The following is a 25,521-nucleotide window of genomic DNA, read 5'->3' on the forward strand; positions in this document are numbered from 1 at the left end:
AATTGATACAAGCTTGGATTTCATTACTTAGTTTAATTTTGTTATTAATTCCCAATAATTTCCACTGACTCATCACTCAACACATTTGAATAACTGTTTTTCTATTTATTTACCCCCTCCCTCCAGCAAAACCCTACTTGGGATAGCTCTCTCTATACCCAGGGTATCTTGTTTCCTTGATTCTAAGTTGGGTCTCTCTAGGGTTTTACAACTTCATTTTGTCACCTGTAAGCCTTTCTTCTTTTTCTTCTTTTTTTTTTTTTTTTGCGTAACCTAAAAGACAATGATCAATTCTCTATCTCCCTCTCCCCACTAACTTATTTCAACAGGATTAAACTCAACTTTATCTGTTTAATTTAAACTGAGATTATATAAAAAATTAAAGACTACTAAGGCTTCTTTCTAGAAAAACACTGATCTCAAAGACAGAAAACAAAAATTTTTTTTTTTTTTTTTTTTTTTTTTTTGGTCTTTTTGCCTTTTCTAGGGCCACTTCCGCGGCATATAGAGATTCCCAGGCTAGGGGTCCAATCGGAGCTGTAGCCTCCGGCCTGTGCCAGAGCCACAGCAACGTGGGATCCAAGCCGCGTCTGCCACCTACACCACAGCTCACGGCAACGCCAGATCCTCAACCCACTGAGCAAGTCCAGGGACCAAACCTGCAACCTCATGGTTCCTAGTCGGATTCATTAACTGCTGAACCACAACAGGAACTCCAGAAAACAAAATTTTAATACTAATAGTTACTTCTCGAAACCAAGAAAATGAAAAAAGACAAGGAAATACCAAAGTTTGATTAGATCCACTGAGAGTAATAAATCAATGTTGCTTATGAAAAACAAAGTACTCTAACAGAGACTAATAATATTTTCACTTTAATAGAAAGACTCAGAACTTACAGGAGACAAAAAAGACAAGAATAAAAAGAAGGCACCAATGGATACTGTTAAAGATTAGAAGGGAAAGATTCAAAGAAACAATGGAATAGAATTTTCAATAGCAGCCAACAGAAATTTAATAAATGAAACTGAAATGAGAGTTAGCCAAAAGCTACCTGATAAAAGAAAAGCAATGACTCAGCAGATAAGAAAGAAAAGGTAAATCAGCACTACTGTATTACAAATAAAAAGCTGAACACAATACTTTAATTTTCAAATACAAAGGGCCCCTCTACATGTATGGGTATATATGTATTCTGGACATCTGGGCTCTCAAAATTCTAAAGACTACGAGTAAAACACTGCAGGTATAATCACCAGTACAATTCAGCAACGAGATTGGAGAAAACTGATATGTAAATATCCACTTCACATATCTCAGCAGTGATAATTTATCTAGTCTAATGCCCTGCAAAATTACATGTAAATTGTTGGCTACATCTATAAACAGACACTTCATTCACTCAAAATACACTAAATAAGATTCTACTATGTATTAAGCAAGTATGTATTCGAGATTTTTTTAAAGATTTCTATTAAAAAAAATTGAATGGTAATATTCAACACTTAAAAGTTCAGCTTCCTGAACTTCGCTAAGATTTAAGAGGCAAAGTTTTTACTGGGCGTGCTACACACACACCCCACACACATACTTACATCACATTTCTGTCTACTTATCTTTCCTATTCACTAAATTATAAAATGAGGTAACCACGTCTAACCTAAACACTGTAAACATCCATAACATGAAAATAGTTCAGCCTACCTTATCAACCAATTACTATACAATGATAATATTTAAAAACAGTGTTTCAAATATACTTGTCAGTTATACAAATAAGTGCCATAAAAATATCTTTAAATGGAACACATTAATTTTCATTTTATGTAACTCCACTTGAGCTAATTTAGTTCTCTGCACAAAATAAAGAACGAAAAGATAATCAATTCTAAATAAAGTATATGAGACTATTTCCATCAACCTCAGGAAAGTACCAAAGTGGGTCAAGCATTTTCCTATCTAATTCTTAAATTTGAATAAAAAGAAAAAGAAACTGGCACTAATTTCTTAGAGTTAAGGAAAGCTATTTTAAAAATAAATAAAATAGGAGTTCCCGCGGTGGCTCAGTGGGTTAAGAACCAGACATGGTGTCCCTGAGAATGCAGGTTCCATCCATGGCCTAGCTCATAGGGTTAAGGATCCAACGCCACAAGCTATGACTTGGATCCACTGTGGCTGTGGTGTAGACCAGCAGCTGCAGCTCCAATTTGAACCCCTACCCAGGATCGTCCACACGCCGCAGGTACAACCATAAAAATAAATACATAAATACATAAATAAAAATAAAGCCAATAACTACCAAAGCCACATATCTGATTTAGGACAGGAGGCAGGAGTAGGGAGGCATTTGATTTAAAGAGGCAAAGGTCTCAGAACCAGGAGGCTAAAATGAAAGATGTTCAAAAAACATCCCAAAGGTTCAACACTTTGATTTCAAAGGAATTAGATACTGTGCACAGTGGCATTAAACAAACTCTTACTTAAGGAATCCTTAGACATGAAACTTTTTCTTTGAAAAATTAGTTATTTTGAGTTTATCAAAAGTAGTGAGTTTATCAAAAACAGGGATTAAAAAACTATGGAAAGAATAAAAAGGATAAACATACTGGTCAAAAGAATCATGAGCAGCAAAGTCACAAAATGAACATGGTAACCAGCTTAAGTCTTTCAGTTGAGAAATTGCTTAGAAATTTAAAGTAGTAAACAGCCATTAAACTTTACTTGAAACCAAACCAAACCAAACCAAACCAAAAAAAAAAAAAAAAAAAAAATCAAATCTCCTAAATGGGAAGAGACTTTCCAACCCCACCCCCTTTCGCCCTTCCCTGATTTCTGAGCTCTCTCCCCATTCACGACGGAAACTATAGATGGGGGCACACTTGCAAGGTTGACGTTTGAAGCAGGAGATAAGAGTTTTCTAAGGGTAACTTGTAGGGAGTAACTGTGACCGCCTCAAATTATAAATAGCATAAATTGCCTCCTTATCTTAAAGGGCATCAACTACTACTCCACTGCCCTTACTAGACAGACAAGAAGTTGCTGAACAGTCCTAGATCTCAACTCAGCCTTTTCTCTCATTCCCCCTTCTGCCTGTCTGAGTAGTTGCTAAGATATAGCAAGTCCACCATCTCTCTCTCTACAAGCCATCATCTTCTCTCCATTCCCTCTCACCCAACCACAACCTACACTTCCAGTCTTTTCCATTTCACACCTGGATTCCACCACCAGTCTTCCTCCTGGTCTATCCCCAACTCTCCCCTACAGAGTCCCATTCCACTTAGACACACGCTGAGGGTGCCCCACTAACTGGGGAAACGGAGTCTAAACTCTTCCTCAAGGAACTCAAGGTCTTTCACAATCTGATGCTAACCCAGCTCTTCACCTTCATTTCCTATTTTCCCGTACCTCGTGCTCTTCTCACACTGAACTCTAGTTCTGAAAGTTTCTAAGGTCCTTTCTACCTCCTACTCTCTAAGCAGCTGGTCCTTAGATTTGGGCTGCCATTTCTTTTTGTATACCTGATTGCAGTGGGCAGTCAAAATCCATTCCTCACTAACAGAATCCTAATTTTGTTCAGGTACACACTTGCCAGGGACTGACCCTATCTTCAACCATGATGTATGTCAAAACTAACTATGTGGCCAGATCTGGCCAGTAAGACATGAGGGGAGGGCCACTGGAAGGCTTCTGGGAAAGGTTTTAGTCCTTCTAACACTGGACACTGTCACATCTGGAATTGTGGCAACAATCATCCTGCAACCGCTAGATGGGTGATCAGTGAGGACAAAGCCACCAAGCCGAGGATGGCAAAGAAGAACAACAGAAAGAATTCCGATCTAGTGCAGCCACATCATTGCGAAACTAGCCGAATTAAGAGCTGTCCTCTATTGGGATTTTATATAAGATAATATACTGTCTTAACGCATTTGAGTGAATGTATTCTGCTATTTGCGCCCAACAGCATTCTATTAGATACCTTGCTTAAAACTTTTACCTTTAAAAGCTTATTTAGACACCTTGCCCCCTTCTCTGGGAAGCTCTTCTGATCTTTTCTGAAGTCATTTTCTTCCTTCTCTGTGATTCTACTGTACATTTCTGTGGCATCTATTATAAATTGATTACAGTGTGCAATAATTTTTCTTTTGCATCCATATTCCGTACTAAACTGTAGGTCCCTAAGGAACACGCAGTCTTTCCACAAGGCAGCAAGTGGCACCAACATCTGCTCTACTGCTAGAGTTGTATTAATGCTACGATTTCTCCACACTTCATATAATCGATCCAAAAGTTCTGTTGGCATTAACTCAAAAATATATACTAAACTCCTTACCTCTCATGCTCTCCACTGCTACTATTTTAACCCAGGTCTTCTGGTATCTCTGTTCTGTCACAAACAGTCCCAGGTGATCTCCCTGCTTCCATTCTTGCTACCACCCCACATCTCTTGATTAGAAAGCAGCCAAAGTGAACTTTCTAAAGCATAAATCAAATCATTCCATTCCTTGCTTTAAATCCTTTGAATGGTTTCCCATTTCTCTTAGACATGTTCTAGTCACCAGCAGTAATGACCTTCTCTCTAACCTTCGAGCACACCAAGCGCATCCAGTGAAGGGCTTACGTACCTGCTGTTCCCTCTGCTTGCACACTTGTCCTCCTGATATTCACCTGGATGCTCCCTCACCAATACTCATGTTTCACACCTAGTATCAGTTCCTTAAAGGCTTTCCTCAATGACCCAGCTAAAATGGTGCCTTTTTTGGAGCCCACAAATTCCACTCTATTACATTCTACAGAATCTTCTTCAAAGCACTCATTTGTAAGTTTCTGAAATTACTTTATTTATATTAATTTACATATTCACTGTCTATTTCTTCCTTAGCTCTCAGTAGAATGTAAGCCTCCTGAGAACACAAGTTCCATCAGTCATATTCATTGCTATATGAACGGTGCCTATTGATTTATTCTGATTATGTCTTTTAATTCACAATAGCTAATACACAGGAAGTACTTAATAATTGGTGAGCAAAAGCAATTTGCTTAACTATAAATTTTTCCATTATGTTCATTTTATAACAGATTTCAATAAAATACATAGATCCCTAAGCTAAATCCATACTCACTGCTGAGCAATGGCTGGTTGATGATGATTCATCTTTCTCTGGCAGCAGCAATAGTGATTTCATATTTTCACTGTCTGTATAATCCACAGGCCGCAGACCAAATATGTTACTGGTAAAATAAATACAGATGGATGGAAGTAAATAAAATGTGTAATTTGATTCTTAACTAAATGAATATACTAGTGGAACAATTTTTTTCAACTTCCTTAATAATATATAATTTTTACTAAAATAAATGACTCAAGAATTCATGTAAGGCATAAGGATCAAGTTCCACAGCTGCTGAATTCAATAGAAAAAAGATATGAAATTTCAATATGACACCAAACCATTACAGAGAGTATTTTTAACTGAATGTATGTTTGTTACACATGAATTTTTTTTCACAACTCTGTTCTTCTATAGTCACATTCATATTGTTTCTGGCTGCACCTGCAGCATGCAGAAGTTCCAGGACCAGAGATTGAACTGGTGCCACAGCTGTGACCTGAGCCACAGCAGTGACAACACCAGTCCTTAACCCACTGCTACTATGGGGACACCCATATTCTTATTGTTAAATATACTTTCATAATCATGCTCACTAGGGGATGAGATGCTTTTAAATGCACATAAAAATCATTTACTGTAGCTAATATAGGGTCTATAGTCTATATAAAACAAGTACAGAAATTAGATAAATTCACAAGATGAGCTTACTGTAGCTAATATAGGGTCTATAGTCTATATAAAACAATTACAGAAATTAGATAAATTCACAAGATGAGCATTTAGATCCACTAGAAGGAAAACTATGCCACATAACAAACAATTTAATAAAGTAGTAAACAGGGCACTTTTAAAATTAGTTTTAAGATGTGTGTACACTGTAACCTATACACAGCCATCACAGAATAAACTGATGTGGTTTGGAGATGCTGATGCAGATTACTTGGCAGGCCCTAATTCATGAGTCACAGAATATTACATTGCAAGAAACTTCAGAGACACAGTACAGCTCTGTTATTTCATAGATGAGAAAAAAAGAGAAAGGTTCCAATGACTTGACAAAGGCATTTTCCTTCCATTCATTTCAATAATTTTCCATATTGCCTATCATTTGCCTTTCAATAATAAGTAGATTGTTAGGGAGTTCCTATCATGGCTCAGTGGTTAACAAACCCGACTAGTATCCATGAGGATGCGGGTTCGATCCCTGGCCTTGCTTAGAGCGTTAAGGATCTGGTGTTGCCATGAGCTGTGGTGTAGGTCGCAGACGCGGCTCAGATCCCACGTTGCTATGACTGTGGTGTAGGCTGGCAGCTATACCTTTGATTTGACCCTAGCCTGGGAATCTCTATATGCCACGGGTGCAGCCTTAAAAAGACAAAAAGACCAAAAAAAAAAAAAAAAAAAGTAAAATTATTTTAATATATTATACCATGATAGGAAGTTTTCTAAAATGAACATTTCTTTTACAAGCTTCTACGGTTTTTAAGATTATGGTTTATCCATATACCGGCCATTAAAGTTCTTATAAAAAAGGCAATGTGTTAAATAAACAGGATATAAAATGATACATGGTTGAATATTTAAATCTGTATCAAATGTACAGCAAAAGATCTAGAAGAAACAGAGGGAAAAATAAAGGGAAGAGGAAGAGGCTAGACAACTCTGATGTTGCCTGGAGGGCACAGAGATGAGAGATGTGAGCTTCAACTGGGTTTAGAGACAAGGTCATTACTGACCTTGGAGAAAGCTGTTTTGATAGTATAGTAGGAAAAGAAAGTTAAAGGATTAAAGAAACAATGAACCACAGCGAATGTTTCTATAACGACTGCTATCCATGACTATTAGGTTCCATCACTCTTTCTTCTTGGCGAAGTGCCAGGTAAACAGTGAAATATTTGTATTCTCAGATTCCCCTTTATGCCCAGGTCCTGTAATGTGTAACCTTCTCCTGGCCACAGTTTTTCTCGAACCCAAAGTATAATCCAATCAATTGTATTTCAACTTTTTGATTTACAGTAAAATGACAAGAGTCATTGTACTGGAAGTTGGGTCTTCCCAAATTCCCATACATGTAAAGCGAACAGCTCAGTTTATTTCAAAAGGTAGCTGCTCTCTTCTGCTACATGTGATACTTCTCAGTTTCATTCTCTATTATGTCCATGTACCAAATACACAATTTTATCACATACATATATTGTATGACAATCAAAAGAGAATCAATATTCTAGATCTGAAACCAAGTGCAAAAATGAATAAACAACAAAAAAGTCACACTACTGGAGTTCCCATTGTGGCTCAGTGGTTAACGAATCCGACTAGGAACCATGAGGTTGCGGGTTTGATCCCTGGCCTTGCTCAATGGGTTAAGGATCCAGCGTTGCCGTGAGCTGTGGTACAGATCACAGACACAGTTCGGATCCTGCATTGCTGTGGCTCTGGCGTAGGCCGGTGGCTACAGCTCCAATTAGACCCCTAGCCTGGGAACCTCCATATGCTGTAGAAGCGGCCCTAGAAAAAGGCAAAAAGACAAAAAGACAAAAAGACAAAAAAAAAAAAAAAAGTCACACTATATTCCACGAAAAAAAAAAATCAATGCACACATAAGGACTTTTAAACAAAGACAAAAATAGATTTCTCCAAAGAAATAAAATTTAAGAGTCCAATCAAGTATAGTTTAATGCACAGTAACTCTAGCATAGTTTTTTTTATACAAATAAAAGTTCACTGTGACATTAAAAAATGTTAAGTGAAAGTACTTCCCAAAGAAGCACCATCAGCTAGTTAGAACTTCAAATCAAAAAATAACCAATAAAACAATGGTTGTTGAACATGTAAGATGCTTTTACCATTCAAAGAACTGCTTCATAAAATGACTAGCAAAATCCTAATTTACACTTAGAGTCCTGACTACACAAAGCTTTACTACCTCATAAGATCTTTAAGCACGTGGTTTATCCACCTGGACTATGGACAGCTTCTGCTTAGACAAAATTCACTTAACCCTTAGTCCTCCTATATGGCTAATGAACTGGAGGATGGCACATAATAAATGCTAGAGATTCAGATACTCAGTTAACCCTTAGTCCTTCATCCTGGGAGATGGAGCCTGATAAATCCTGTCATAATGCTGCTTTGTTGTGGACCATTGAAATTTGGAATTAGATACAAGTTTTTATGTGACACCTTCAAAAACCACAGCAAGAGAAGACAGGGCATATTAAGATTTCTCCTTTATTAAGTAGGTACAACAAGGTCACAACACTTTTTTTCTCATCATGATATATTTGAATGGAACAATACTTTGCTTACAGACGATGTGAAAAATTAATTTAAAATATATATACTTTGTTTTCTTTTTAAATAACAGAGAATACATGGAGGAAATATCCCAAGGGACTATCAATGTGACTATCAACTAAAGATAGGGATGTATCAATTATCCCCTCTCACTATATCAGAAAGAAATGTTTTCTGTTTGTTTGTTTTAGATTCACTGCAACAGGAGTTCCTGTTTTGACTCAGCAGGTTAAGAATCCCACCAATATCTATGAGGATGCAGGTTTGATCCCTGGCCTCATTCAGTGCACTAAGGATCCCGTACTGGGGCAAGCGGTGGCATAGGTCACAGATACATCTTGGAACTGGCCTTGCTGGGCTGTGGCATAGACCAGCAGCTGCAGCTCCAATTCGATCCCTAGCCTGGGAACCGCCATATGCCACAGATGCAGCCACTTAAAAAAAAAAAAAAAAAAAAAATTTACTGCAACACCATGGACTCAGGACAGACATCAATAATTTGCTACCAGAAGGTTACCCAGGGAGCTTATAGGATGATTTTTTTCCTAAACGTCCTTAACTACACCATGTTCTCTATTTTCTAACATATTTTAACCTAAAATCTTAACCTTAAACTGGGCATTTTGGAGTGATACAGAGGCTTATAAAACAGTGTCCTTGACTGTAATCCTACTGAGGACAAACACTCATTCAACCAATAAAATATAAACTAAGGCACAAGTAACAAGGTGAAACATGCGATGGATTTCAAAGGAGGTAAAAAAATACAATTAGCAAACAAAATGATCTCAAACTCAGGACTGGAAACTAGAATTTAGTAGATGAGTGTCAAGGGCCTGCAAAGGGAATAAGCAATGTGATTGTTGAAATGGATGGAATCAATGGAAGAAAAGCCTTCCGTCAAGGCTGAAAGCCTAGTCATTGTATGCTCCTATGTCAGAGCCAAATACAATACGGAAAATTGATGAAATAATCAGGTATGAAGCAATAGTCATTAGAGACAAAGACAGCTGTAAAAATGGATAGGTATACATGTCTACCAGTTAATCTATATGAGTCAATGAGACACCAATATAATTAAAAGTATATTCATAATATAAGAAAACATCAACACCTTCCCTGATGAATTTACTACCTTCGTATGCACTATTTTTGGCAGTTCAGTTCTTTCAATGACCTATCAAAGAAAATCCTTTATAATTCAGTGAATTCGAATGATTATTTATAGATAATACACTTCCTCAATACTACATCATAAAAATTGGTAACTGAAACATTTTAAATAGTCACTGAGCAAGAAGGCATCTTTTTTATTCCAATCTTTTTCCCTGTTCCTTCACAACATAGCAAATTTTACCGGTTTTTTTCCCTCTAACATATTCCTGCTCTATTCCTTTAGTTGTGATTTTAAATCATAATTTTGAAAATATTTCATATAAAACTTTTGACGATATGACTGAAGATTTTAACTTTACAACTTGACAGAAGACCTAAGTGCCCATAAGTTATTGCTTTTTACTATTGAAAAGCTACTAAGAAATATTGGAGGATCATTTTTACTGATACAGGTTACTAGTTTCAACATAAAAATGGCTATACACATATATAATATGGCCATACATATATGTAATATACAAATAGCAGAACTAGTAATAGTCACTTATTTAATTATTAAATCTGTATACCCACAGAACAAGTTCATGTGTATACAGTCAGCCCTCCATTTCCATGGGTTTCACATCCACAGAATCAACAAAAATCAAATCAAAAACATTTTTTTTTAAGTGTGGATTTTATTCTTTTTTTTTTTTCAGTAAGTTCCAAAAAGCGAAACTTGAATTTGTCATGTGCTGGCCAACTATTTCTGTAGCATCACATTGTATTAGATATTGTAAGTAATCCAGAGATGAATTCATTTATATGGGAGGATGGGTGTAGGTTACATGCAAATACTCTGCCATTTTATATGAGACTTGAGCATTCAGATTTGCTATCTGTGGGGAGCCCTGGAGCCAATCCTCTGTGGATACCAAAGGACAACTGTGTACACATAGGTGGGAAGTTACAAACATCGCTTTGTAATCACTTGGCAAACAATCATTCACTCAAGTACTTCTAAGGACTCTTGTAGTCACTAAAGAGCCAATGAGATAAAAGGTCCTCGCGGAGCTCAGTGGGGCAAAAACAGCAGAAAGAAAATAAGGACTTAAAAGCCTGGTAAAGTTGCCCAGATGTGAAAGGTCAAAGAATAAAACTGATCCAGAAGTCCAATAAGAGTCTCCCAGCAGAGAGAAAAGTTTGTGTAAAGGTTAACTAGTGTGAATGAGAAACACTAAAAAAAGGAAAAAAGAGTAAGAAAGAAGAGACGAAGGAGGAGAGAGAAAAAGAGTTGAGGAAGAATACACAGGTAATGGGTGTTCTGGAAATGTAAGCTGTGATCAGGTGATGGAGGAACAATAGGATGGTGCTGAAGAGGGGAACCTTCTCCTTAGGGCACAAGAAACCCTGACCAGGTAGGTCCCTAGATGGCTGTAAGCAGGAGGGATGGCAGCAATATAGCAGGGTGGCTGAGAGCTGGGTGACCTATAGAGTTAGACTGCCTGAAATTTAGATTCCAGCTCTGCCACTCAAGAGTTGTACGACTTTAGATTCAGATTTTACTTAACCTCCTATGCCTCTGTTTCCTTGTCTGAAAAAGAGAGTACTACAACCTACTTTATATGATTGTTGTAAGGATGAAATGAATTAATGTATCAAAAGCATTTAGGACAGTGTCTGGCAGGAAGTAAGAGCTCAATAATTGCTTGCTCTTAATATTATTAGATTTGCACTTTGTGGCGACAGATACAAAATGAAGATAAAGGAACATAAGTTACATCTGGAGTGTTGACCTCATCTCTTCATTTTCCCCAATTTTATGATCTACTTCATGCTTGCTCTGTAATGACAATTTGGATGTACACTAAAGAGAAGGATAGAAGCCTCGTTTCTTAGCAACATTAAAAAAAAAAAAGAGCAGATTAGTTCCCACTGTGGCACAGTGGGTTAAGAATCTGACTGGAGTGGCTCAGGTCGCTGCAGAGGTGTGGGTTCAATCCCCAGTCCAGTACAATGATGGAGCCTTGCCGCAGCTGCGGTTTAGGTCACAGCTGTGGCTGGGATTCAATCTCTGGCCCAGGAACTTCCATACGCCTTAAGTGCAGCCATTCAAAAAAAAAGGAGATTTTTGTTTTCCCATATGTTACAACATAAAGATAAAATGAATAAACTAGATGACTTTGAAAATTCTTTTCTACACTAGGATTCTTTTTGATCACTAAGGCTATTAAAAAGGAAGTACTTATTCAAGTGTGTATACCATGTCAGCTTTTTTTTTCCAGGTGTTTATCATTTCAGCTTTACCCCAAAGGCAGAGTTCAGAATACAGTCCAGTCCTTCAATGTCCTTTTCCTCTCAAGAGTGACAGAACAGACACCTGCCTACAACTGTGCCCAAGATGAGTTTCACCAACTAGTAGAAGGGGAAAAAGGAAAGATGAGCAAATGTAAACTAGCGCTTACACATACAGACCATTCGATCCCAAACACACCTGCAAAAAGCCATTTTTACTAATGAAAACGTATCATGCATGAGAGGACACCAAGATAGTCCATGATGGAATCCTTTATGAACAACTATGAAATTGCAAACTCATAGATTTTAATTGTTCAAGCCACTTGATTTGTGATGAAGCAGGAAAAAGCAGGAAATTCAAAGAGTAACATGTTTTTTTTAAAAGGTATAAAATATTGGAGTTGCCATCATGGCTCAGTGGTTAACGAATCTGACTAGGAACCATGAGGTTGCGGGTTCGATCCTTGGCCTTGTTCAGTGGGTTAGGGATCCTGCGTTGCTGTGGCTGTGGCATAGACCAGTGGCTACAGCTCCAGTTCAACCCCTAGCCGGGGAATCTCCATATGCCACGGGAGCGGCCCAAGAAATGGCAAAAAGACCAAAAAAATTAAAAGTATAAAATATAAATTATCTCTGTTATAGATTATTTTTAAAAAACTAACCAGGGCAGTGGAACAATTAATAGGTCAAATGGTCCATATACTATTTTCTTATTAAAAATTCTACCTCCTTGCAAAAAAAAACCTCTGCTAATAACAGACCAAGTACCAAATCTAAACTCCGTATTTTAATTAAAAAAAAAAAAAAAAAAGCATATGATATGCTCCAAGCACTTAAAACTGTTCTGATGTGACTGGAAGATCTTTGTTTTAAATTCACACTGCAATGCACAAATGGCAGTAGTGAAGGAGAGCCAATGAGGCTTTGAACGGTTATCAACATAAGTATTTTAGGCAACAAAGAATATAGAAGATAGGAACTTTATTCTCATATCTGAAGTTAGAACTAATTTTCTTTCTTGGGTAATGACTCTTATTTCAGCCTTTACGAGATAAACTTCTCACGCAAAAATACAATTTGGAGTAAAATAATATGATATTCGAGTATAAGATGCATTTTAAAAATGTCAAAGTTTGCACAGCAAAAGCTCAAAGCACATAAGAAAGTATTCTAAGTAAAAGACGACTTTAAGAAAACACTAAGGGGAGGGTGGTCTGGTCACTGCTGTGGCACGGGTTCAAGCCCTGGCCCGGAAACTTCCTCATGCAGTGGGTGCGGCCCAAAAAACTAAAAGGACAACAACAACAACAAAAACAGTAAGGTACTAGGAATATTAAAATTAAATCGAATCAAAAGATAAAATCAGAAGTAGATATATATGGCCCCAGATAAAAGTGCAAAATAGGTAAACTTTGTGTTTACAGTCCCAGAGACAATTTCAGGATAAATTTAATGGGATGACAAAAAGTCCATCTTCTCTTATTAATACATCAGTATTTTGAAGTGATAACTACCAGCAACAAAATTGAGGGACATATCCAAATATTATACAATATGAAAGTTATCAAAATAAATAATGTTATGTCAGGCTGGGGACAGGGGACTGGGAGTCAGGGTGGGAGGGGGGAATTACTTCTGCAAACTACGCCATTCTGCAAACTACACCCCAGAGACCAGAAAAAGTGCAAAACATCCGGATTACTTTTCAGAAGCTGTAAGTATGATTTTTAATATCAAAATCTTAGGGTGAAAAAATGAAAAATAAAACAGCATTATAACATAACTACAGATGCAAAAGTCTTAAATAAAATTCTAAAAAACTAATGCAAAGAATTTGTCTAAAGGATAACAAAATATGCCAAGTCCTGTTTAGCCCATGAATGCAAAATGGTGTAATATTTTTAAAATGTGTTAATGACATCGACAGGCAAAAAGTCTAAGATCTTCTCAAAATCATTTAATAAAATAAAATATAATCTTGTTTAAAATAGTAAAATAATTGTAAGGAAGATTTGTTTTTTAAGTTGAAGTATAGTTGATTTACAATGTGATGTTGGTTTCTGGTGTACAATAAAGTGGTTGAGAGAGAGACATTCTCTTCCATTACGGCTTATTATAGGATACTAAATACAGTTCCTTGTGCTCTAGAGTAGGACCTTGTTGTTTATCTATTTTATAAATAGTAGTCTGATTCTGTTAATCCCAAACTCCTAAATTATCTGTCCCCTACTCCCTTTCTCCTTTGGTAACCATAAGTTTCTTTTTTATGCCTGTGAGTCTATTTTTGCTTTAAAAGTTCACTTGTATATTTTAGGCTCCGCATGTGAGTGGTATCATATGGTTATTTGTCTTTCTTGTTTACTTAACTTAGTAGGATAATCTCTAAGTCCACCCATGTTGCTGCAAATGGCATTTTGTTCTTTTTAAATGGCTGAGTAATATTCCACTGTATAGATATGTCTTCTGTGTCCATCTGTCAATGGACACTTAGGTTGCTTCCATGTCTTGGCTATTGTAAATAGCACTGCTAAGAACATTGGGGTGCATGTATCTTTTCAAATTAAAAAGTTTTCTCCAGAAAAGGGAACCCTCCTGCACTGCTGATGGGAATGTAAACTGGTACAGCCACTATGGAGAACAGTTTGGAGATACCTTAGAAATCTATACATAGAACTTCCATATGACCCCGCAATCCCACTCTTGGGCATCTATCCAGACAAAACTCTACTTAAAAGAGACACGTGCACCTGCATGTTCATTGCAGCACTATTCACAATAGCCAGGACATGGAAACAATCCAAATGTCCATCAACAGATGATTGGATTCGGAAGATGTGGTATATATACACAATGGAATACTACTCAGCCATAAAAAAGAATGACATCATGCCATTTGCAGCAACATGGATGGAACTAAAGAATCTCATACTGAGTGAAATGAGCCAGAAAGACAAAGGCAAATACCATATGATATCACTTATAACTGGAATCTAATATCCGGCACAAATGAACATCTCCTCAGAAAAGAAAATCATGGACTTGGAGAAGAGACTTGTGGCTGCCTGATGGGAGGGGGAGGGAGTGAGAGGGATCGGGAGCTTGGGCTTATCAGACACAACCTAGAATAGATTTACAAGGAGATCCTGCTGAATAGCATTGAGAACTTTGTCTAGATACTCATGTTGCAACAGAAGAAAGGGTGGGGGAAAAAAATGTAATTGCAATGTATACATGTAAGGATAACCTGACCCCCTTGCTGTACAGTGGGAAAATAAAATAAAAAAATAAAATAAAATAAAAACAATACATTATCCAAAAAAAAAAAAAAAAAAAAAAAAAAAAAAAAAACCCATTGATGTAGACCAAAAAAAAAAAGTTTTCTCCAGATATATGCCCAGGAGTGGAACTGTTGGATCATATGGCAATTCTAGTTTTTTTCTTTTTTTTTTTTTCTTTTTCAGCCACACCCACAATATATGGAAGTTCCTGGGGCCAGCGATGGAAACCATGCCACACTGCAACCTACACCACAGCTGTGGCAATGCCAGATCCTTAACCCACAGCAGGGACTATTTTTCGACTTATGAGGAACCGCTAGACTGTTTTCCATAGTGGCTGCACCAGCTTACATTCCCATCAACAGTGTAGGAGGGTTCCCTTTTCTCCATACCTTCTCCAACATTTGTTATTTGAGACTTTTTAATGATCTTTACCTTTATATTGACTTGTAAACCTACAGTCAATATTTTTTAAAAACAAGAATAAACAAAGCATGCCAACTATCACTAATATTTTTAAATATTGTTCTGGGAACTGTGGCAAACGCAGTTGGAACTAAAAGTTAGTAAATGATGGCTAGTATCTTTAGAATTTGGTGTTGGAGAGATATAAGAGAAACACACTTAAAATCAATACCTTTCCTCTATATCAGGAATAATAAGTTATATTTATTAACAGAATATCTAGTTCACCAGGGCAACAAAAGAATCAAATATCTAGAAAAATCTCAATAAATAGCTGCATGTGTAGACACACACACACACACACACACACACAAAACAGATTAAAAACTTTATGAAGACATATAATGGAAAGCTTAAACAGAGAAACATACCATGGTCATGAGAAATCAACTTTATTAATCTACTATAACCTCATTTATCCTCTAGAAAGACTTTCATGACTTCCTTTAGTCATACTTCTCGTTCTTATCTTAGATTTTCATAGAATCTTGGGGCACTGAACTATGAAGGCATGTGCCACACTGTTCTGCAGCCTTTAACCTAACTGTTCACTCCCACTAGAATAGAATACAAGTACCAGGTAAAGCAACTGAGGAGATGAAATAAAGGGATGGAGAAGAGTACGAGCAAATCTAACAACATTATATTGGAAACCCAGGAAAAGAAGGCATCTAAGTAGAAAGAAGACTGTAAGTTTGAGATACAAAAGAAGACTGCCAAAATGTCTGTCCTAGAGCTGAAGGATGCTTTTTACACAAGAATTCTCCTCACCTACAACTTCAATCAGTCAAAGTATCAAGTCTTAAAGAAGGGAGGGTAGAAGAATAGCTTTTACCCTTCTGGTCCCTACCCTCTTCCAGGGATGGAAACAGCCTCGTTCTGGTCCCTGAAAGAAGAGATACATTAAAAGATGTAAAAAGCAGAGGAAAAAAAAAAAAAGAAAAAAAGCATGTTTGCCAACCCACGATTCCAGAGTCTGAGAGATTAATTCTGAGATATTAAAGCTTAAAAAGAACAAGAACTTTAGGCAAAGTAAGAGTAGTAAGACTTCTATATAGTCTCCATGCCCTCCTCCCTGTGCTCTGCTTAAGAAAGGAGGAAGAAATTTCATCTACTCTCACCTATAAGTACATAAATCTAAAAAGACAATGTATAGAACACTGGCAGAAAGAAAAATAGACCTTAAAAATGTCAAGGTTAGAGGAATTACTTGCGTAGCCTTGATTCCACAAAAGGTAACGTGAATGCCCAATGAGCAAGAGACTAAGAATTCTGCCCAGGGAGCACACATCATTTTACTCCAGCATCTACCGGGAACCAGTTCCCCATCCTAGACAAGGTACAGCTTATGGAAACTTGGCTTTAGACATTTTCTCCACAATTATGGTGAAGTTGGGAGCAGAGGGAAGTTAATTCCTATTTTCATCTCATCAGCCCCTTTATCGAGTGAGGGAAAAATACACCATCTTTTTATTCAAACACTTACTAATTCACTCTACAAATAAATACGGGTACAGCCTACGTTAGGCACATGGCAGGGGCTGGAAGAGCAGGCATGATCCCTGGTACAGAGCGCATCAACCTCATAAAACGAGAGCAGAGAGAAGCAGATACACTGCCACCTCTACTCTAGGACTGGGAGGCGGCACCACCTACAAAGGATTTGGGAAAGTCAGACAAAAATAAATGACACCTGGAGTTCCCATCGTGGCTCAGTGGTTAACGAATCTGACTAGGAACCATGAGATTGAGGGTTCGATCCCTGGCCTTGCTCAGTGGGTTAAGGATCCGGTGTTGCCGTGAGCTGTGGTGTAGGTTGTAGACGTGGCTCGGATCCCGCGTTGTTGTGGCTCTGGCTTAAACGGGTGGCTACAGCTCCAATTCAACCCCTAGCCTGGGAACCACCATATGCTGTGGGAGCGGCCCAAGAAATGGCAAAAAGACATAAGTAAATTAATTAATTAAATAACACCTAAGATGAAACCCAAAGAAGGCAAAGTTCACCATCGAAAATGAATGTTCCAGACAAAGGGAAAACAAATTTAAAGCCTAGAAGGCAAAACAGCTTAGCATAGTTTACAGAAATAAACATTTAAAGAGGCTGGTGAAAAAAAAAATGCTGAAGGAGAAAAGGGAACAGGAGGAACCACGGAAAGACAAGGCTGGAGAGAGGAGGAGTGCCAGACCATCAGGCCTTACTAACCAAGTTTTGAAGCCTGACTTTTGCTTTAAAAACATTAAGAGGTGCTAGTGAAGGGTTCTGGCCAGAATTGAATATTTTGAGAGCTCTTGGGCTGCTGCATGAAAAGTAATCTGAAAATGAGACAAGTTAGGAAATGGTGAAGCCAAATCGTCAATGACAACTACCATAAAATAAAAGAGAAAGCAGAAAACACAAAAAATACGGAAGTATTTTTTATCAACAGTCCAGAAAGGAAGGAACAACGATGTTTAGAAAATAGCTCTCACCCTGTTATGCCTTAGATTAAATCCACTCTTGCATGTGCCCTACAGTTGTCTCACTGTCCTCTATCCAACATCATTCCCAACTTCTTTCATCAAATAAACCTTCCTTCCCTACTATCCTAACTGTATCAACCAGCTCTCCAACACAATAGCCACTTGGCATATGTCACTATTTACATTAATTAAAATACAATACACTTTAAATTTAGTTCCTCAGTAGCAAGAGCCAGATTTCAAGTGTTGAACAGTAACAGATGTCTAGGGGCTACTGAGTGCCCAGCACAAATACGGATCATCTCCATCACTGCAGAAGGATCTATTGGACAGTGCTGGGCTACAGACACACCTAAATCTGCCTCTTCACCACATAAGCCAATTCAGCTGTCTGAGAAGGCAGGTGTGAAGGCAAACTCGCTGTCTCACGCCCACACCTTGTGTATTAATGAGCTTCACCATGTAGTGAAGAATCATGGTGTACAAACCATAAGACAGGCCCTGTGTTTTGGCTCATTAATCCTCACTATGCTCCGAAGAAATAGAAAAGCAGCAGTCATCACCCATGTTTTATAGGTGAGGACACCAAGGCACAGAAACTAACCTGCCTGAGGCTATAAAATCAATAATGGAGTCACAAATAAAAGCTGGAATCCCTAATACCCCGACCAGTGCTCCATTCATTAGAGTAGTCATGGCTGATTTAAGAACCCATGAAAGGAAACTACTCTGTTTTCACCTGACCCAAGCAACCACCTGCTCTATCAAATGGCTTGCTATACACACAAGAGGGTCAAATCTATTAGGTGTGTACAAACACACACACACACACAGACCCAATATAATATACATGTATGTTTATGTGTCTGTATGTAAAAAATAAATAAATAAACAGAAGATATGTATTCCCTGAGTTGCCCCAACTATCTCATCACATGTGATGGGAAATAAAGGATATTAAACACACTTACCAAAACTAACAGCACCAAGGTATAGTACATTTCTGCATTACTATTTTTCAGTTGCATTATGTTATATAATTACCTATAAAGAAAATCGCAACCTAGAAGCTCTGCATTTCTGTAGTCCTTACTTGCCTCTGTAACCAGACCAAGTCCTGGTTTTTGTGTGCTCCTTTCAAAACTGCAGAAGCAATGGGGCACAGAAAGGCAATTCTTGCATTTTCATTTCAACTAGTTCATTAACTGAAAAGAGTAAAATAATACATAAGGAGACATGAACCAAGTTATAGATTCGTTTTTTACGGCAACATCCACGGCATATGGAAGTTCCCAAATCAGGAAGTGAATCGGCACCTCCACAGGGACCCGAGCTGCTGCAGTCAGATTCCTAACCTACTGTGCCACAGCAGAACCCCCCAAGCTACAGATTAAAGATATAAAATCCACATACGGGATTTGCTTGTGAATTCTCATGACAACAGCGATTTTTTTTTTTTTTTGACCACACCCACAACATTTGGACGCTCCTGGGCCAGGGACTGAATCCAAGCCACAGCTGTGAACTACACCTGTTTCAGCAACCCTGGATCCTTAACCCACTGCACAGAGCTGGGGATAGAATGTGTGCTGCCACAGAGACAATACTGGATCCTTAACCTACTGCACCACAACGAGAACTCCAACAACAGCAATTTTAAAATGCTGCCACCAGCATTCACTAATGTGTCTCTGTGCTCTAATGCTACAAAACAATTTACCCAGAGGTTCATTTGAATAATGTAAAAAAATCTAAGAAATAATAATGATGGCACTTGCCTAATGTCTGAATTCTTACATATTTTAACTGTGGTTATACTAAATATGCAGAAAAACAGAAAAAGAATAGAATATTTGAAACAATTTTAAAGCACTGGGAAGCATACAAAATAGTTACTTACATGCTCCTAATTCTTGCCTTATTAATAAGTATAACTCAATCTACAGAATATAAAAACTAAATGAATTTTTCCAGAAGGTCAAAGCTTCCAAAACTAATTTGACAACTGTTTCTGAATTAAAAAAGCAAACCTCTCCCAAATATGTAAGTACTGTAAAGGAAAAGGGCATGAATACTGATTTAAATCCAGACTATAATGGCCATGTTAACTTCATTTGTGGAAGACAATAGGGCCATCAACTTGGGCAGTAGTCTTTGCTTCATCGTAGCCCCTGAGTCAAAAATAAGTCATCAGGAAAAGTTTCTAAGTTAAACTACTTACACAGCATTCCTGGAGGCTCCGTAGGAAAGTAACAGCTTGACTATATCCACGTGCCCATTCTTCACCGCATCATGAAGGGGCGAGTCGTTCTGATACCCGGTGGTGTTCACCAAAGCCTTGTGCTGGAGCAACAACTCCACTACCTTCAGGTGCCCATGATTGCAGGCTTCGTGCTAATTAAAGAAAGAGGAGTGAGAAGCGTGATGAGGAAGAGCAATGAATAATATCATAACACAAGCACACTCTAGAAAAATAAATGTGAACATTAACCAGTAAATTGGTTCTTCCTAAATATTCACAGAGACCATAAGCTGTTGACAGAGAAAAAGCAACTATTAACAGTCTCTATGGTAAGATACATGGTAATCAAGACTTAAGCAATTCGTGGAAAAAGAGTTTTTCATTTGTGCCTTGGGTCAAGCACTCTTTTCTGAAAAGAAAATGTAGCTTTTAACCAATTATAGTTTCTAAATTGTTCTACAGTAAGAAATTTAAAACAATTAGAAAAAAAATCACAGAAAATACTCAACAACCAGATCATGCATAAAATCTGAAATTCTTCAAGGCTGAATAGAATTCACTAAATCAGGTGCTTAGCTATATATAAGCTAAGTGGTGCACCCGGATGTACACGTAAGCACCCAAAAAAGCAAATATCCTAGAATGAATACAAGACAAGCCTCTCTATTTGCTGAAGCTACAGATTACTGTATGGCTGGTGCCAATGATAAGAGAAATCACACAGAGTAGGTGCTCAAAAGAACTTACTGAATGAATGACCTAACTGGTAACAATGGAATATTCCAAGATGCTTCACAAGCAAATGGTTCTTTATTTCTAATGACCTGCTAACAATGCCACTATGTTGTTTTCTAGTAAATCTCGGGCACACTGTGCTTTCTAAGCACATACACTAAATATTAACAGGCAATACACCACAGTAAATGTCTCTAAGTTTATTTCTAGGAGAAAGGAATAAACTAGGCATAAGATCCTCTAAATAACTCACAAACTTTTACTACACTTTGTTCTAGTGGCTTAAAAAGAAAAATGGACCTTTCTTCGAAAAGGTTAGCCACCCTATGGAATCCAAACAATAAAGTGATTCTGATCCGGACTAAACACTCCCAGTTTAAAAAACTAACAAGGACAAGTCATTCCATACAACGTTAAACCTTTTTTGCACCTAATACAGTGAGAATCTCCTAATTCCCATAAATTTGCAGTTCACAGAATAAGGGCATCCACCTCATCTCCTGACACTTCCAAGGCTACAGTCTAATCACACGCAGCACTTGTTCCCGTATATTTGTGCCATTCTTTTGTCAGACTATCCTTCGCAGTGTGTTCTTAGTAATAATAAGAAAGACTTTAAAAAATGTTTAGGAGTTCCCACTGTGGCGCAGCGGAAATGAATCCAACCAGGAGCCATGACGTTGAGGGTTCCGTCCCTGGCCTCGCTTAGTGAGGTGTTAGGTTAAGGATCTGTGGTGTAGGTTGTAGAAGCGGCTCAGATCCTTCGCTGCTTTTCACTGTGGCTAGGCTGGCAGTTGTAGCTCCGATTGGACCCCTAGCCTGTGAACTTCCATATGCCAGGGGTGTGGCCCTAAAAGAAAAAAAAAAAGTTTAATGTGAGCAAAGATTTCTGCTGCCTCTGTATGTCTGCAAACAGTGAGAGTGTAAGTGAGGATAAGTCAGATCTTCTGTAAGAATCAATGCCTTGTGATATGTTCTTAAACCTAGCTCTTCGGACCTCTCTTTGTTCCTAAAAATGTGGTTTCAATGACATGCCATGCTGAAAAACAGAGCCTGACGTCACTTGTAGCAGTTACCCCTCCAAAAATGAGCTAAATTCAGCAATAAGGTATGTATAGCTGGATTCCTAAATCTAGATGGAGTCAGTCAAAAGACAGCCTGTCACCATTGAAAAGTTAGATGAAAAATAATCATTTACGCTTACTTGTTGAAAATATAAGTTCTTCAGATTACACAGATGGTATCTACAGGGCAGAGGATTATATATAGACAACTACATCACTATAAACTAACTATAAAACATAAATAGAATGGTAATGAAAAATAAACAACTAGAAAACTACCAATGGCGTCCATCCAGCGTGGTCTTTAACATTCGGGTCGCTTCCATTCCCTAAGAGGTATTCAACAGAAGGTACGTCGCCCTAGTAGAACAATGAGAAAATAGAAAGAAATTAAAAATCGTCAAGGAAAGAAAAAAAATTAAGATTTCTGGATTTGTTTTTAAGATTTGGTCTTTTTGGGACTAGAATAAAATTTAAATCTTTTCTATGTCTATTGCTCTTGCGTCAGTAAATCATATGTATGCATGAGTTGTTCTGCGGTACCAAGTCATCAAAGTCATGCAAGTCCATCTCTGAATAGGAAGTACAAAATCTCTGCTATTAGCAACCTGTTCCAAAATTCATTTCAAATGCCAAATAAAGGACACTAGCCAAAGATCAGCTGGTCATAATGAAATTTTTAAAGTCATAATTTCGTTTGTAAAAATATCATTTTTGAACATACATGAAAATGAAAACATCCTTTTTGAACATACATGATTGTTTAAAACAAAAATAAAGCCAAGAAGGCTGCTCAGTGAAACCACTGTTAAAAAGCCTAAACCTCTGTCTTATTGGCAGTTAATCCACTTATCCTCAATACATTAATTTAGTTTATATTCACCTTAATTGCTCGAAGATAATTTTTAGGCAAAAGCAAGGGTTATTTTCTCTAAAAAGAACTGACAGCTTACTCTGAAAAAGGCTGAATAAATAAAAGTTACATATGCCAATGTTATGTTTTGAGAAGAGCTTCTTTAGGGAGAGGGAAAACTCTCTCCTGCCATTCCCACTCGCATCATTTTTTTTTTTTTTTCTTTTCTTTTTTGGCTGAACCCACAGCATATAGACGTTCCCAGACCAGAGATGGAACCCATGCCACAGCAGCAACCTGAGCCACAGCAATGACAATGCCAGATCCTTAACCCGCTGAGCCATCAAGGTAATCCCCCACTCTTTTGAAATGAGTTTTTTCCCTATTGGCTTGCTAACGTATAAGTCATTAAGTCACTTAGTAACATTGATGCTTCCATTGGGTTGTTTTGGACTACCTCTCAAATACAGCACATCTTAAGATGGTACCTTACTCAGTTTTCTTTAAAAACAAAACAAAACAAAAAAAAACTCCACATGTAACATATATTTTTAAGTTCCTAAATTGGCAAATATTTAGTTCCTCAAATATTCAATGAGCCTAAAAAACAAGAATTCTGCATCTTTCAAACCAATTGTCCCAGTTCTAATAAAAAAATATTTCCCATGGTTTCTTCGAGGTGAAAATTCTACACCTTGAGTGCAAGCTAACATGTGTTTAAGACCTTTTGCACTATATTTAAGTCAGTTCTGAATGAGCGCAGGAACATCTGTCAAGATACTAGTTTGATTTTTTTTTGTTTTGTTTTGTTTAAACAATCCTATCTATATTGGTACAGATGAACTGCCGGAACCACACACATTCCCAACCTTCACTGGAAGAGTCACATGGAACAGTCACACAGAGACAATCACAGTGACAATCTAGAAACTAAAAGCAGAAGCTCTTTTAAGGTTGCTAGACAGTGCTGTTTCCTTTCATGTCGCCTCTTCATATTATCAAAGGTGTCTGCTGTTAACATTTCACTCCCAGACTTCCCCTAAATGTATAGTTGATTTGCAAACTTCTTGCTTTTTATACCTGATCTGCTTTTTCCTCTCTAGTATTTAAAAGTTTGTCGTATTTTCTCCTTCTTCTTTCTGTAAATTTAATGTCATGCACATAAATAAAATTATGATAATTAGATAAGGTCCACTGTAACTGTGTGAGCTTGAACCAATATAAAGTTTCCGGAAATAAATTAACTTCTGCTGCTGATTTCTTTAAATTACTTTCTTCTCAAACAGAATAATTTCTGAGTTATAAGCACTCACTTTTAGGCTTCCCACAGCTTAAAAGAATAATTGAGATTCTCTTAAACCACAAGGGGGAAAAAAATCATCTTAGGAAAAGATATTTACTAAGGCTTATAAAAAAATTTAAACAGACTTGGTATTTTCAAAAAATACTTTAAAGGGTGAAAATAAGGGGGTATGTGTCACATTGAATTTTCTTACTGCTACCCTTTCATTCAAAGGAAATATTCTTCACACATTGGTGCATATGGCAGCAATATAAATTAATTTCCAAAGACAAATACACATATACACAAAGACTCTTTTTCCTTATATAGGTTAGTTCTTCTAAAATACTATTTCTATTAAGAAAAACATATCTTTATAAAAATAGTATAGGACATTACAATTAAGTACAATAATGATGACTTACCCAAAATGGTTAAGTTTTTTCCACATAAATGAACTAAACAGACCTAGATATAAGAACAGACACTATCAAACTCTTAGAGGAAAACATAGGCCAAACACTCTCCGACATAAACAACAGCAACATCTTCTCAGATCCACCTCTTAGAGTACTGACAATAAAAACAAAAATAAACAAATGGGACCCAATCAAACTTCAAAGTTTCTGCACAGCAAAGGAAACCCTAAACAAAACACAAAAAGACAATCCACAGAATGGGAGAAAATCTTTGCAAGTGAGTCAACTGACAAGGGATTAATCTCCAAAATTTACAAACACCTTCTGCAGCTCCATACCAAAAAAACAAACAACCACATCCAAAAATGGACAGAAGATCTAAACAGACAGTTCTCCAAAGAAGACATACAGATGGCCAAGAAACACATGAAAAGATGTTCAACATCACTCATTATTAGAGAAATGCAAATCAAAACCACGATGAGGTGCCACCTTACACCAGCCAGAATGGCCATCATCCAAAAGGCTACAAACAATAAGTGCTGGAGAGGGTGTAGAGAAAAAGGAACCCTGTTACACTGTTGGTGGGATTGTAAATTGGTGCAACCACCATGGAAAACAGGATGGAGATTCCTCAGAAAACTAAAAATAGAACTCCATTTGATCCAGCAATCCCACTCCTGGGCATCTATCCAGAGAAAACCATGACTCGCAAAGACACGTGTACTCCGATGTTCATTGCAGCACTATTTGCAATAACCAAGACATGGAAACAACTAAATGTCCATAGACAGAGGAGTGGATCAAGAAGATGTGGTACATACACACAGTGGAATATTACTCAGCCATTAAAAGGAATAAATACCAGCATTTTTAGCAACATGGATGGACCTAGAAACTATCATGCTAAGTGAAGTCAGCC

At 37.4% G+C, this 25,521-nt stretch overlaps 1 protein-coding gene across 1 annotated transcript in view; it reads right to left on the reverse strand.

The window, feature by feature from the left end:
* The window catches only part of BARD1 (BRCA1 associated RING domain 1), an 86,992-nt gene that overhangs the window by 24,224 nt on the left and 37,247 nt on the right, over positions 1–25,521 (reverse strand). Inside the window, exons 5-7 of the mRNA XM_021075146.2 lie at positions 22,325–22,405; positions 20,226–20,398; positions 5,121–5,229 (exon numbers count right to left, since the gene is read on the reverse strand). Of these exons, the coding sequence (XP_020930805.2) occupies positions 5,121–5,229; positions 20,226–20,398; positions 22,325–22,405 (363 nt within the window). The remainder of the gene's footprint in view (positions 1–5,120; positions 5,230–20,225; positions 20,399–22,324; positions 22,406–25,521) is intronic.

This window comes from Sus scrofa, chromosome 15 (assembly GCF_054392235.1).
Source record: "Sus scrofa isolate SSC_HxYL_T2T_F1_AM1 chromosome 15, Sscrofa_HxYL_maternal_Yorkshire_Landrace_v2.0, whole genome shotgun sequence".
NCBI classification, from domain to species: Eukaryota; Metazoa; Chordata; class Mammalia; order Artiodactyla; family Suidae; genus Sus; species Sus scrofa.